This window comes from Fusarium subglutinans (assembly GCF_013396075.1).
Source record: "Fusarium subglutinans strain NRRL 66333 chromosome Unknown NRRL66333_c0000210, whole genome shotgun sequence".
Lineage (NCBI taxonomy): Eukaryota > Fungi > Ascomycota > Sordariomycetes > Hypocreales > Nectriaceae > Fusarium > Fusarium subglutinans.
Window position 1 is genome coordinate 36681 of NW_023502273.1, and position 13903 is coordinate 50583.

General features: G+C 50.0%; 6 protein-coding genes across 6 annotated transcripts; 3 read left to right on the forward strand and 3 right to left on the reverse strand.

Annotated features, from left to right (window-relative positions):
• Positions 1 to 464: 464 nt before the first annotated feature.
• FSUBG_11249 (palmitoyltransferase ERF2) lies at positions 465 to 2121 on the reverse strand (the record flags this gene model as incomplete). The annotated part of the gene is made up of 2 exons (XM_036675911.1): positions 465 to 1238; positions 1291 to 2121. The coding sequence occupies 2 exons, from the start codon at positions 2119 to 2121 to the stop codon at positions 465 to 467; spliced, it is 1605 nt and encodes a 534-aa protein (XP_036533266.1).
• A 1791-nt stretch (positions 2122 to 3912) lies between these two features.
• On the forward strand, positions 3913 to 4466 carry FSUBG_11250 (uncharacterized protein; the record flags this gene model as incomplete). Its single annotated transcript, XM_036675913.1, has 3 exons — positions 3913 to 4020; positions 4133 to 4184; positions 4243 to 4466. The coding sequence occupies 3 exons, from the start codon at positions 3913 to 3915 to the stop codon at positions 4464 to 4466; spliced, it is 384 nt and encodes a 127-aa protein (XP_036533267.1).
• Positions 4467 to 4949: 483 nt separating this feature from the next.
• Positions 4950 to 6386, reverse strand: FSUBG_11251 (phosphoserine phosphatase; the record flags this gene model as incomplete). The annotated part of the gene is made up of 1 exon (XM_036675914.1): positions 4950 to 6386. One exon carries the CDS (start codon positions 6384 to 6386, stop codon positions 4950 to 4952), a length of 1437 nt encoding a protein of 478 aa, XP_036533268.1.
• Positions 6387 to 8700: 2314 nt separating this feature from the next.
• On the forward strand, positions 8701 to 9651 carry FSUBG_11252 (phosphoadenosine phosphosulfate reductase; the record flags this gene model as incomplete). Its single annotated transcript, XM_036675915.1, has 1 exon — positions 8701 to 9651. One exon carries the CDS (start codon positions 8701 to 8703, stop codon positions 9649 to 9651), a length of 951 nt encoding a protein of 316 aa, XP_036533269.1.
• Positions 9652 to 10194: 543 nt separating this feature from the next.
• FSUBG_11253 (DUF207 domain protein) lies at positions 10195 to 11212 on the forward strand (the record flags this gene model as incomplete). Its single annotated transcript, XM_036675916.1, has 2 exons — positions 10195 to 10632; positions 10715 to 11212. The coding sequence occupies 2 exons, from the start codon at positions 10195 to 10197 to the stop codon at positions 11210 to 11212; spliced, it is 936 nt and encodes a 311-aa protein (XP_036533270.1).
• A 146-nt stretch (positions 11213 to 11358) lies between these two features.
• On the reverse strand, positions 11359 to 11990 carry FSUBG_11254 (ochre suppressor tyr-tRNA; the record flags this gene model as incomplete). Its single annotated transcript, XM_036675917.1, has 3 exons — positions 11359 to 11733; positions 11816 to 11873; positions 11944 to 11990. 3 exons carry the CDS (start codon positions 11988 to 11990, stop codon positions 11359 to 11361), a joined length of 480 nt encoding a protein of 159 aa, XP_036533271.1.
• Between the last annotated feature and the right edge of the window lie 1913 nt (positions 11991 to 13903).

The following is a 13903-nucleotide window of genomic DNA, read 5'->3' on the forward strand; positions in this document are numbered from 1 at the left end:
TTCCCTATTTTGTCAGTGATTCAAGATAGTCAGTCACCTAGTTCGACTAAAGTTCTGGACATTAGTTACTCCATGTAAAGTAGAATCGGTTTGTGAGAAAAGTGAATCTAGTGGCTTAAACTGACTGTGGTATCTATCTAAATAAAGTCTCAGATGTGTATCAGAGCCAGGGCTCATCTTCCCAGTCAGTGCCCGTTCAACGCCCGCATGTCGGTGGCTGTACCATAAGTTACCGACTTTTCCAGAGTCTCTGCTCAAAACAAAAGGGGAATGAAAGCGTGAAATATAGTGGACTAGTTAACATAAGGTAGGTAGGGGGTATAATAAAAGAAGAAAGAAACAGGCATCATATCATCCTGACCGCCTAACATGATGAATACTTCCCAGAAGCTACGCCATCTTGGAAAAAAAGAAAATACAACTACAATGCAAGAGTAAAATCCCACCTCAGTGCATCATTAGAGCTAATGACTGTGTTCACTTCTCAGGGCCACTGGACCTTGGAAACCAGAACTCCCAGGGACGACATCGTGCATTTCCAATCCCTGAGAGCTCGATCTCGGCCGCTTGTCTCGTCGAATGCCTAGGCGTTGGTCGCCTTCATGATAATGCGCTTTGAACTGATAATACGTGGGTTGCCGAGGGCGACATAGAACGACAATAAAGTTCTTGAACATGTTGGCCTGAGAGAAAGCCCGGAAACGTTCCTTCTTAGCAAACTTGTGTGAGTTCATGTACTCTCTGGTCGTTTCGCCTCGCGCCATGAGGAAGATGTGATATCCCATCAAAGCAGCAGGATAAAGGAAAGAGATAAACCCAAGGAATACCAGCGCAAAAGGAACTCGGAAGTGGTCGATAGCCTTTCCGAATGAGACACCTTCACGATTCTTGTAAAGAAGAATCTGTGTAAGAGAGGTGGCGATGAGGTAGGCAGCGAGGATAGTTGCGGACGTAACAAAGGTAAAGAAATATCGGTAATTACGTTTCCCGACACAGTTGTTGAGCCATACGCAGTGATGATCATGGGTCTCGATACAGTTATCGCATAAGCGACAGTGGTGGGCACGGGGTGGTCGCCAGATATTGCATGTTCTACAGTGCTTAACCGGAACTTCCATGGCGGCTGTTGATGATTCGGCAGATTTTATCAATGCCCAATCTGTCGTGGGTGGGCTAAGTTGAAGAGGGTCGTCGTTGTCGTCGACAGGGGGAAACTGGTGAAGATTTCGCGGAAGAATCTGACAAGCATTAGCCAACGCGCATCCTGATGTGAACAAGATATAGACTTACCCCAGGATCGGTAACAGAGGCGTGGATGAAGGAAGAGAAACATATATACGCAAGGTATGCAAAAACAATAGGTATCGCAGGCGATACATGCTTCCATAGCCATGGTGCTTCAAAACCAAAGAACAGGGCGCAAGGAATGATGACAAAGATACCAGTCGCAATATTAACAGGTCTCCCTCTTGTGTTTTGCCAGCGACCACCAAGACAGAATACTGTGTTGCCATCGAAATACTGATAAACACGTCCGAGATCGGATTTCTGACTTGGCTTATGAGGAACGCGGGGATGACGCTCAGTATGAGAGTCTACAGGTCTGAACTGTGGTGAAGATGCGGACGAAGAGAGTTTTTCAGCTCCTTCGGTACTGCGATTCTGACTTTGCTGGCCCTCGTTACTTCGGCCCGGCATGAGGAAGCTTGATCGAAACGACCGTGGAGATTTAATCGGGCTGGGCAGGTTGTGTAGATCCTTATAACTCTTGTCCACAATGATGTTATGCTGAAAGTGACCTGTATCAGAAGTCTTGCCTTGTTGAAGAGGACGAACACTATCCGTCAAACTCCCCGCAGGATAATGGCCATGACTAGGGCTCGTATTCGCTGTTATTCTGTCCAAAGTTTCTTGTTCCGTCATTTCCGTGCCTCGGGATGGTGGAGATCGCATGTTTTCGTCATGGCTTGTTTGGCGCTGCAGTTGCGCAATGGGGTTCGATATGATACTTTGCCGTGTTTGACTGCCACTAGCTTCGCCGTGCTCATCGAATCTTTGTTGTGACGTTGGCGATGTTGGTGACGTTGGCGAGGTGGGAGACGCTGGCGACATTTGACTCATTGTAGATGGGCGATGCGATCCTCCTCTCTGTGCCTGTAATTTCTGCGAGCTCATGGGTCGGAAAAAAGCATGCGACTGTAACGATGGAACATGGCTTCTGCTTGATAAACTCGGCGCTTGACTTGTCGAACCGGCAGTTGAACTCTCGACGCTCCCTCTCTTCGCTTGTACGCCAGAAAGATATGTCTTGTTACGCAAAGACTGACCCTGCCATGGACCCCTGGAAGACGCTCCCGTTCGTGCAGTATCAGGCCGAGAACCCATGTCCGCACTTCGAGGAATGCTCATCCTGTTCTTTTGCAATTCTGGCCCGTCCCCGTCCTCACTCGCGATGTCCGTCATTCGAGAAGAAATTATGCTCGGCGGCCGGGCTGCTTCGGAACGGGAATTATGTGGCGCTGAGAAGCCATCGTCATCGGATTTCGCGGCCATAGCGATGGCAATGTTGAGTAATGGTGCCGCTGGTAGTCGTCTGCCTGGAGACGACTTTACAGGAAGTCTTGATCGAAATCAAGGGAACGGTTGCGCGAATGGCCAAACCAAGCTCGGCCTCCCATTCAGAGTCTCGTCAAATTCGTCGCCTGGCCAGTGAACAGGTAGTGTCGGATGATATCCAAAAGTAAAATCGGCACGGTCGGCAGGTTGGTCGCGTTACGCAGTACTGTACAAAGGAGCCAAATGAAGGGATGGAAGGACAGGGGTGAGAGGATACGGGTTTCGATTGGGGAAAAGGGAATTAGGAGAAAGTGGTCGCGAGAAAGATAGTTAAGCACGGTAGGTACTAAGGTAGGGAGCGCACAATTGGAGAGTTAAACCAGTAAGTAAAAGAGAACGTAAAGGGCGGCCAGCAACGAAAAGAAAGGTGATGGATGGTGACAAGATGAAGAGGAGGTGTATGCTTGTTCCTTTTTCCTGTCCTGTCCTGTACTTGCCTTGTTCCGGCTCAGGACTGGTTTCTTTTTCCAAGCCCAGCCCGGTCCAGCCTCAGAAACCTTGGGCCTGAATCCTTAGGTAATTGGACGTTCGCGCTCTCCCAAGCTGTCCTCGGGCCCCCTACCTAGGTAGGTAGTAGTAAGGGGCCAGGGGCTAACCTCAGGTCGCTGAAGCCCCTGCTAGCGGCGCTGCTGTATGTAAGGACTGTCAGAGGTTGAGAACTCCCAGACGATAACTGATCACGAAAAGTACTAGACTAAGAGATTGCGATGGCTGAACGCATACGCCGCAATCAAAATGCTCCGTAGCTTTCTCATGCACAAAAAGACGTCACTTTCGACAGGTTGTGGAAACCTTCTGCAGCAACCCGTTTCGTTGACGTTTGACAGCCAGTCCCAGAATAACTTCGGCTACGGTAACTCAAGCAATAAGGATGGTTGCATTCATTTCAAACTCGACTGAAGCCAGTTAACCAGCTATTTTGGCTGGTCTTGGCTTTAAGAGGTTGATATGATGGTCGCTGCATCACAATGAACGAATCCTTCATGCTTTCTCACCTAGTTACTATAGCCAGGGGACAATAACTATTAGTGGAGGGAGCCAGCTTGTGGCCTGGTTTTCCAGTCATCATCGTTAGAATGCTCTGGGCCCAACTCAGCTTATTAGACGTCATTCCTTGTAAATCGTGATGCTGCACGTGACCTTCTCAGCTTCCCGGGCATTGACCAATGATAGTGCGCGCATTCATCGTAGCGACTGTCTCCGAAATCATACGAGAACTTCAAAGCTTCAACCACCTAAGAAAGCCCCCGACGTAGAAACCCATTCTTTAACAGCAATCAAAAGCACGTCGTCAAAATGGCCTCTCGCATCTCCCGTCGATTCCTCTCCACCACCGCCCGCCGCTTCCAGGAGCATCAGAAGGCTGAGCTCAAGAAGGAGTCTCGTCGCAACCCTGAGATTCTGGTGCGTCATAATGCCTCGGCCCACCCTTGGAACTATGCCCGGCCAAAACAATGAATGAGCAACGGAAACCGACCACGAATTATGGTTGCTAACGTGGATGGATGATTTGTAGATTCTCGGTGGTGTCATGGTTGCTGCCCTTGGCGGTGCCGGCTACTACCTTGGTACGTAAATCAGTTGATATGTCAAAACTGAAGCAATTGCTGACATCGCCATCTTCAGGCCGATCTCCCACTGGCGCTACCTCCGAGTCTCCCGTCACCATCGCTACTCACCCCTGGGAAAGCGGCAGCTCTGGCAAGTACCAGTACCACCCCGGTGGTGACCCCAACGCAGCTCCCAAGGACGCTCCCAGCGCTCTCAACGTTGTCGTCGTTCCCAACGTTACCCTTCCCGCCGAGCTTCACGAAAAGTACAACAAGTGGGGCAAGGACGGATACCCTTAAATCACGAGTTTGGAATGATGTTGGAGCCGGCTACATGAACAAGCATGTATTGTAGGGAATGAGGGTAGAGCTTATGAGTTGGATCAGTCAGGTCCCTCACGCCCTGTGTAGAAAGAAGAGGGACAAAATGGGCTTGTTCTAAGCAACCACCCATAGTTCACATACGACGCGCCGCGATTTTTCTTAGCTTTGTGTCTTTCAACTATAATTTGACTTATCTCTGGCCTCATTATGTATCTCTGTGCCTGATCTCCGGCTCACGGGAATTGACCGGGCGAAAGGCCGGTCTGGATATGTTCACATGGGCCGCCAATCACACCGACGAAATGGTATGATTTCACATACGTTACAGAATACCTCTTGTTTCTCGTTACTTCTTGGTATCTCATCACTCACCACTACAACACCATCTTTCCTTGTAATATCCTAAACTCCTATCTTCACCAGTCTTGTGACAACTTTCTCTGAAGTCGACGTCAACAACTAAACAACCAACGCATCAATCTCTTCGGAAGTGAATCCAAGAAGATACAGGAGATCCAAGAGGCTCTCGCCATTCAAGCGGGCGTTAGCTTCCATCTGAACACGAGGCTTTGCGTTCCATGCAACTCCTAGACCTGCCTTGTCCAGCATGAGCAAGTCATTAGCGCCATCGCCAACGGCAATAACCTGATACAGATCAATGCCCTCCTTGGCAGCAATGTCAACGAGAAGATCCCTCTTCCGCTCCTTGCCCACAATGACCCCCTCGACCTCGCCTGTGAACTTGCCGTCTTGAATAACGACGTGGTTCGCGTGGGCGTAATCAATGCCCAGTTGGCCAGCTAGCCATCTTGTCAACGGCTGGAAACCGCCTGAGAGAACAGCTGTCTTGACACCCAGTCGCTTGAAGGCCTTGATCAACTCTGGTGCGCCCTTAGTGACGTCCAATACTGGCCGCAGGCCTTCAAACAGGTTGGCAGGAAGACCCTTGAGAAGAGCAACTCGTTCGCGGAAGGAAGCCTCAAATTCCAGCTCGCCCATCATGGCACGGTGCGTAATCTCAGCAACTCGGGCAGCCAGATCTGGGGGATCCTTGACATGATCAGCCAAAAGGTCAATCACCTCTTGAGTGATGAGTGTGCTGTCCATGTCAAAAACCACAAGTCGAGGGTGGCGTCTCCACACTGTATCTCGCTGAAGGACCACATCGACGTTCCACTCCTGCTCAAATCGATAGATCATCTCATGCTTTCTCAGGTCATCCAGGCTCAGATATTCGGGTGATGGCGTAGGAGAGAGCGTGAGCTCAACAATGCGTGGTTGCTCCTGGTTATCCAAACATCGATGAGAGGAGTGAGGCTCATCGGCGTCCTGAGGAAGAGGGAATGAAGACATGAGGTGGAGGAATGAGGTGATGCATAGAGGTGAGATGTAGGAACCATAGATGTGGTCGAGCTGCTCTGACTCTTGAGTTGGCGGCTCCAGCGGATACTCATTAGGATCGGTTGTCGGGGCCAAGTTGGCAGGCAAAGACTCGTTACTGTCTGCAAAGGTAGTTTTGACGGGGGATCTGGAGCCCTGATCCTCGCCCCTTGGCTTATAGAAAAGGGTCGCGATAAGACGATCCGACTTCTCACCAGCTCTGGGAGCGCAATTGGGGTGAGAGTACGAGTGGCTCAGTCCACTGTCGACAACGGTGGGGGGGTTCTCCTCAGAAGGGATGCCATTGAAGGGCAAGATAGGCCTTGTCTGGGGAACCGGCGAGTTGCTAGTGTCCTCTATAACGGTGTCAATGCCGTGGAACAGCTGATCCTGTCGAGCTGAGTCGGGTCGAGGAGGGCGGTACTCCTGGTGATCACTAAGGTATGAGCTGCTCCTCATGGAGCCCAGCTGCGGCCGTGTGACGTTCTGTTTGGTGGGACTTGTCTGCTCTGCCATTGTGTTGACTGTCTGTTTATGTGCGTGCGTGCGCGGGGTGAGATTTGGTAACGTCTGACTGACTGGCTCTGACTGGTTCCGTTAATCGATAGCGTCAAGGAAGAGCTGAGATACGAGGTTTAAAGCCCAGGTAGAAAGGAGACTAAGAAATGTTTAAATCAACGTAGATAGGGTAAGTAATAACGCGCAAGCGCCTATGGTACAGCGAGCAACGAACCCCAGAAGCTTGTGTTGAATCAATCTTCAGACTCAAAGATGAGAGGGTAGTGACCGTGGGTTGTCTTTCGCCAGGGCACTTCTCTCCGTGTTTGCCCCGCCAATGGCTCGTGCGACTTTGACCTTACGGCATCTGCGGCTCCTGTCAGGCTTGGTCTAGGGTATGATTGGTGCAAATAAGCCCGCAGCCTCACGGGTTTTGTCATTTTGATGAAGGCCTTCAATGAACCTGGGAAATCACGTGAGTTTAATTTAAGATGTATGTAACTCTGATGAATTGTCTGTGGTAAATCTTTGAAGGTCGTGGTTGCAATTAGCCCACAGTTTGTCTTGTTGGAGAGTCCTGACTCTGGTCCTTTAAATGAGCTCCTCGTATTGGCTCCATATAGCTCGGTGTTGATAGAAAACTGTCGGCGTCAACTCATGAAGGAAACATTGAAATAATGAAAACTTGGCTCACCCAGGAGCGAAACCAACAAAATTATAGAGTACGGGTCACATTGATAAAGCAATGACGCAAGCAACGAGCTGAGACTAGGGTAGGTATGACGTAGCTTGAGATTGGGCCAGAGATCTCCACGTTAGCTTGATAAGTCAGCAAGTTTGGCATTCCATCGTTAAACCCGTATTAGTGAGCATTCAATTATCGGAACACGGCCTAACCTTTCATCCCTCGTGCGTTCCGATTCCCGAAGAGGAGAAAAAAATTGTTCAAACTGGAGCAGGCACAAACGGCAGTCGCACGGTTCCTCGGTACCGATGTTCCGATCCTCATATTGACAAAGACCGACTGCCGCACCGGCTGCTCGGTATTATATTGCGCCTTTGAAGCACGTCTTGTTGGGAACATGTAAGACGCCAGCACAATTTTATAATTGGAAGTAACTTGTTAATTTTGCCTCCATACGGGCTGAGATACAGGCATCGAGCTGTCCTGTCGACCCGTATGAAGCCCAACTCAAAAATCATCAATAATGGATCTTTTCAATCATCGATCTCAGGAGGTGGCAACACAATGGCTCGTTCTTGCGACAGAGATACATATACATCGAGCGACACACTATCATCGTAAACCGAAAGCATGTTCGCTTCCTCCAGAGATACTACGCTATGTACCTACCTACCAAGGCATGCAATTGAATTTCGCAACCCAAGCCAAAATGACATGATCGCGGGGAACCTGCCCTCGTGCTCACAATTGTGCAATGGATGGCCCTGGTCAGTCACCGACTGACTCCATCTGATCTCGCCAATCCCATGGTTAGTTATGTATGTACATCCATACCCAGATCTAGATAACATGGGATTTGACTTTGATTGTGAGATGAGCCAGATCAAGACCATATAATTTCTAAGCGACCCCTAAAGAACCTTCTGCTCGCAGGATGATGGTATGTAAACCTCCAACCTCCGGGGTTGCCGCTACCTATAGTCCCACCGAATAAGAGGCCCAATGGACCTCCGGCTCGGCGGCTGTATCGAAGTTATGTCGTTGTCCGGGATGAGGTGAGGCAAAACAAGTCCCATATGCTGGGCGCCATTTCAGGGCTTTGGTCCTCAGGCCAATCAGACTTTGTCCTGAGCGTGGCGCCCCCATCGCGAACGGTATAGCGTCGATGTCGTGATCAGTCTCAGTTGCAACTCATGGCCGTTAATCCTCATGGCGGCGATTGCGCAATTGCAGCTCCCCATCTTTTTCCACGTCCTGGGCTCGTCACAGGCAGAATACTCTCGGGTTCGGACAATGTCCTTGCACATTACTAAGGACGCCCTTGATCGGGGGCACAGCGGGCGGTCGCCCGGACATAGCTTGTAAATCCCATACAACTCAGCACGTCTCTCCCTCTCCCTCTCCCTCTCTCTCGACTTAACTTAAGAATTTGACTGTCCTCGTTCATTGTCGTGTTCGTCATCTCGTCTTTCCAGTGCTTTGAAATCCTGCTCTATAATCAAATCAGCACAGTATCTGCGTCATCAACTCTACCTTACCCCTTGGCTGCCTATTAGATATAACTGGGATACATTCCTCACCTATCCCAGCTTTCAACAAGTCCCAAGCAACAACTCATCTTCGAGACACCATCACCTCGTTTTCAACATGCCTGCCTTCATCTCTCAAACATCCTCACAGGTGTCACTCACCGACATCAAGCTTGAGTGCGAGTCAGGCTATGTCTCTGGACAAAACTCAGAATACTCATCACCATCATCATCAACCACTCTGCCCCAGGTCTCTCTCACCAAGGCCCACATCAACCACCTCAACAACATGCTCGAGGATATGCACCCCATGGACATCCTCCGATTCTGCAAGGTCATGTTCCCTAACCTGTACCAATCGACTGCCTTTGGCTTGACCGGTCTCGCAACCATGGACATGCTCTCCAAGATCCAGAGGGAGCACCCCAACTCTCCCACTGTCGATCTCATCTTCCTGGATACCCTGTACCACTTCAAGGAGACATACGACCTTGTCGACCGAGTTAAGGAGCGATACCCTAACGTCCCTGTCCACATCTTCAAGCCCGATGGCGTCAACACTACCGAAGAGTTCGAGGACATGTACGGAAAGGAGATGTGGAACACCGCCAGTGAGATGTATGACTGGATTGCCAAGGTCGAGCCTCTCCAGCGAGCCTATGATGAGCTCAAGGTTGCTGCTGTACTCAACGGTCGTCGACGATCTCAGGGTGCTGCTCGTGGTTCCATCCCCATCATCGAAGTTGACGATGAGCGTGGTGTTGTCAAGATCAACCCTCTGGCCACTTGGTCCTTCAAGCAGGTCAACAACTACATCAAGGAGAACAATGTTCCCTACAACGCTCTGCTCGACCAAGGCTACAAGTCCATCGGTGACTGGCACTCTACAGCCCCCGTCAAGGAGGGTGAAGACGAGCGAGCTGGCCGATGGAAGGGTCAAGACAAGACCGAATGTGGCATCCACAACAAGAAGTCTCGATACGCCGAGTTCGTTGCGATGATGGAGCGCAAGCAACAAGAGGAGAAGCTTGCTGCTGCTCTCGAGAAAGTGGCCCTGCCCATGGTATGAGTGCACTTGCACCCAGACAACCACTTATCTTTGATGACTTAATGATTGAGGCATTATGCGAGGCGTTTAAGGAGATAAACTGGCTCAGCAGTTATCGTGACTGAGCCAATAGAGCTTTTGGTATTTCGGGAAATCATTGAATGGCGTTAGGAAAAATACAGGAAGCTGGGTGCAATGGAGAAATAGCAAGCATATGAGAGCAGATAGATCTGTCGCGACAATAAATGAAAGAATCAACCAAACTTCTTAAAACGTGTCTTTGCAAGTGAGATCCGTGATATCAACTATGAGAACTGAGGTCGAATGGTAATCAGGATCACGAGGTTGGAGCCACAATGATAAGCTACCCCGCGTCAAGACATGAGTTTTCAAGCTAACGAACCATCACATCTCCACTGCCAGATTCTGATATCGTCTTATCTGGGCCCTTTGACCTACCCTTTAGTGCCTACCTACAACTGTCCATCGTGACCTTTTTCAGCCTCGCGCCACTACTACATAGTAAGGTACCCAACAAATGAAAAAGTCTTGCCTCTTGCCAATATGCAGGAAATCGCCTTTTCCTCGCCCGCTTTCGTTGAAAGAAAGAAAAAGATCCTCGAACAACTTGCAGTTCCAGACAGAGAATATTCGGATGCTTCACCAAAAGGCTCTGTAGATGAGGGCATCAGGGATCTCATTGATGAAATCAACCAACAATCCGGATTTGTCACTACCAGCAGCTGTGCAGGCCGTGTTAGCGTTTTTCTTGAAGGGCGGAGAGTTGCTGACACTGAAGGAGAAGATGAACGGGTAGCAGGTGTTGGTGGGAAAGGCGCTGGGGGAGCTTGGTTGTTCGTTTCCCATGATCCAGTACCTGACAAGGGTGACGGAGGTACAGACTGGAGCAGTTTATTTGGACTCCAGGAATCTACAGAGGCACAGGAGACAATTGGGGAAGTGAAAGAGAGAAGACTTGTCCACTTCAAGTACGAGGCAATGGTAAGCAGAAATTGTGCTGTATCGAATATAGCAGAAAGCCATTATATAATACAAAGAACATCCGTACTGAGATATCATGTAGATCCTCCACGTTCTCACAGCATCACCTGAACATGCTCAACTACTTCTGCGCTGCGGCCTACAGGCAGGATTTCGCGAGTCGGGTGCCCTCAATATCATCCCGAATGGCAAGGATGCTGCCACTCCTATGGTAGCTATACGGACAATGGGACTTGCCTTCGAGTCTCTCATCGGGCAGCAAATTGATGGCCATCGGCAACGCATAGTCTCACTCGAGTACCTCCAGACCCTCGTCCAGATTGCCAATGAGCGCTTTACCGAGAACAAGAAGCGCATTCAACGCTTCCAGAACGCCTTCAGAGATGCTGTCGCTGCTCCAGTACCACGTCTCAATCCTGAAGGACAAGAATGGGAGGACGCTGTGGCGAGAAGAGAAAGGAAGCGTGCTGAGGGCCTGCGAAAGAAAGCCGAGCTGAAAGCCAAGCAAGAGACAGAACCAGAATCAGACCGCGCCAATTCAGGTAAGGAGGAGGACGCAGGACTATTGTTTGAAATATAAGTTGTACACTTTAGTTCCTCAACCTAGTTTTTCCCGCTATCAATGCCGTAATGTACACGTGCGTACCTGTTTGGGCATACCAGAGCCCATTGCCTCTATATCTCTATAGAATCATTCCCCATTCCCAATATCAGTTTTCCTTGTCTCTACGAGACGACCTTCTCGACCCAGCTCTTCTCAAGTTTCTTTACTTCGGCTTTGAAGTTCTCCACCTCCTGCCAACAGTCGAGCGGCCGTCGGTCGTGCTCCCGCAGACATCGAATGACTTCATTGCGCGCTCCCTCAACGCTCTCGGGCAGAGGACGCACCTGCTTGCGTGACTCGAGCTTCTCACGCATGGCTTCAATCTCCTTACTGACAGTGTACTGGCTCGTGCTGTTGTCATCTTTGAAATCGGCGCTGGCGAGTTTCTCGTGTGCTATTTTGAGAGCTTCGGCCTCTTTCTGCTGTAGCTTCTTGAGCTCCTCGGCCACGCGGGCCTGGATCTGGAGCTCGACTATCTTGGAACGAGAGGCATCGGTCTATTTAGAATCAAGAGAACGTGGATTAGCTTCAATTGACACATGCAGAAATATTGTAGTAAGACGATGTGGATAGAAGTACCTCATTGCTGGATTGTAGTGAATCAACGAGATCTTGTGACAGTCCGTTAGGCGCTGAGCTGTTTATTGGCAAGCTGTCAGTCGCTGATTGGAATATAGTAGTATGCCCTCATAATTGGATTAACTCACGCCTTCCACACATGTGAGGAGATTGGTTTCGACTCGCTGGAACCCATTGTGTCGACCGCAATGGCTGTACAACCGATGTTCAATGGAAATTTCCGGCGTTAGGTACGAGCGGCGATCCGTTGCTGCCTGAGGTTGTAAATCCATCCGGTGAAGAGACGCCTCGTGTGGCGCTTGAGTGTGGCGCCTCACCGGACCACATGCTACTTGTACTGTACCTCCTGTACCTTAATTAATGCATGACATCGTCCAAGGAGGCTTGAACACAGGACGATGTCCGTGCTACTTGCGATGATGATTCAACAAACATGCCACTATCGGCAATCTATATTCCACAAACAATGATAAACTCATAACACCGGCCAAGCCCGCGCTTATTGCGATCTGATGTTGGGGTATGATGGCCTGTTCCAAGATCATGGCGATTTACAGAAGCCAATGCCTGCGAATGCCTGCGAATGGGAATGTCACGGCGAACCAGCTTACGAAGTCCTGCTGTAAGGTCGCGGCTTGACTGGCCGATAGGATTCAAGGATTAACGCAAGCATCAGGTTCAGGACAATCTCCTCAAGGGGCCTTGAGGTTTCCATTTCTAGAATCGAGATAGCGCCCGCTCGTGGGGCTGTATACATCGGATGTAGCTTACCAAGGCATCGGAAGCGAGCATTCAGGCACTAGATAATTTTATCTGTGACGCCAAGACAGTTGACTTGATAGACAATGTGCGCCAAAGGATCAAGAGCCTCGTGGGCCTGGATACCCAGCGGTCATTTTTCCGTTATCATGTTAGACGGTGGACAGGCTAACTGGGCCGCAGTATCAAACTGACGTCGAAACAGAATTCCATCAACCACAGGACGAGAAAATATAAGATTGCGGGCCGCGTCTGACCCTTGGCAATGATGTTTGCAGGGAGCATCTTTGAGTACCTTGTTGATTGAGGCTTTTGGTCAGCATTGGCAATCTGTCGTGCTAAGCGAGGAGATGAAGCCTTGAGTTGAGAAGTCTTGGTGAAGGAAACATGGGAGCTGTCATCGTGGTTGTGGTTCATGGCATGACAGATGCCCCCCTCATGGTTTGCCGTGCAAGCCGTAGGATGTTTCAGTCAGGCCATTTTCATCCACTCTGAGCAGGCTTGCGTCAGAGGAACAATGAGACGAGAAACTAGAAACCGATGCGTTTATCCAAACATCAAACAGGAAACATTTCATCGTCTGTAAACGGTGTCGCTGCAGTGCTGAACTTGAGCTTGTGATACGAGAACGAGCGTTCCTAACCGGATGCCTCTGAGAGAATGAGTCGTTGGCGGCAATGCTGCGGGGCATTGAGTGGCTACGAAGCGCTGTAAGTGTTCAAGTGCCCACATTCTTGCAGCAGGTCTGGCCGTTGACAGCCAGTCCACGCACCCCTGAAGAGTTGAACAGAAAACTTGGAGTTTCCCATTCGCCATTCCAAAAGGGGGCTCGGGTGGTCCCCTGAGCAAGGGCCAGCCAGGGCCAGCAAGTGGCTGGTTTCAGAAGCATTGAGTTACAAGGATCTGCCAACACGCAGCCACTAAGTAATGTTCCTCTTCCGCCGGAGGCCTAATTCTGAGATCTGCTAGTGACATCTCTCACCCAATTGGCTATATCTTGCGAAGCCACGCCGTTGCTGGGAGTGCCCCTGCCGTGCTGCAGCTGATGAAGGCTTTTTAAAGTCGGGTGCTAAAGTTCCTAGGCACTCGTGTAAGATGCGCTGTAACGCTCGTGGTTCGTTGTGCCATGAATCTTGTAGCTCATGTATTGCAAGACATCGGAAGACGTAGTGTAGTGCGCGGTCCAACCAGATCGATATGGATTGAATTCTCGGCTTTACGGCTCACAGCTGGAAACAGCACGCCCTGCAGGGGTCCCAGTTATATCCATCCATCCAGACTCTGCGGTGCCGAGCCTAGAAGTCTGCTGTTGTCTGTGAGGGGCTCCTT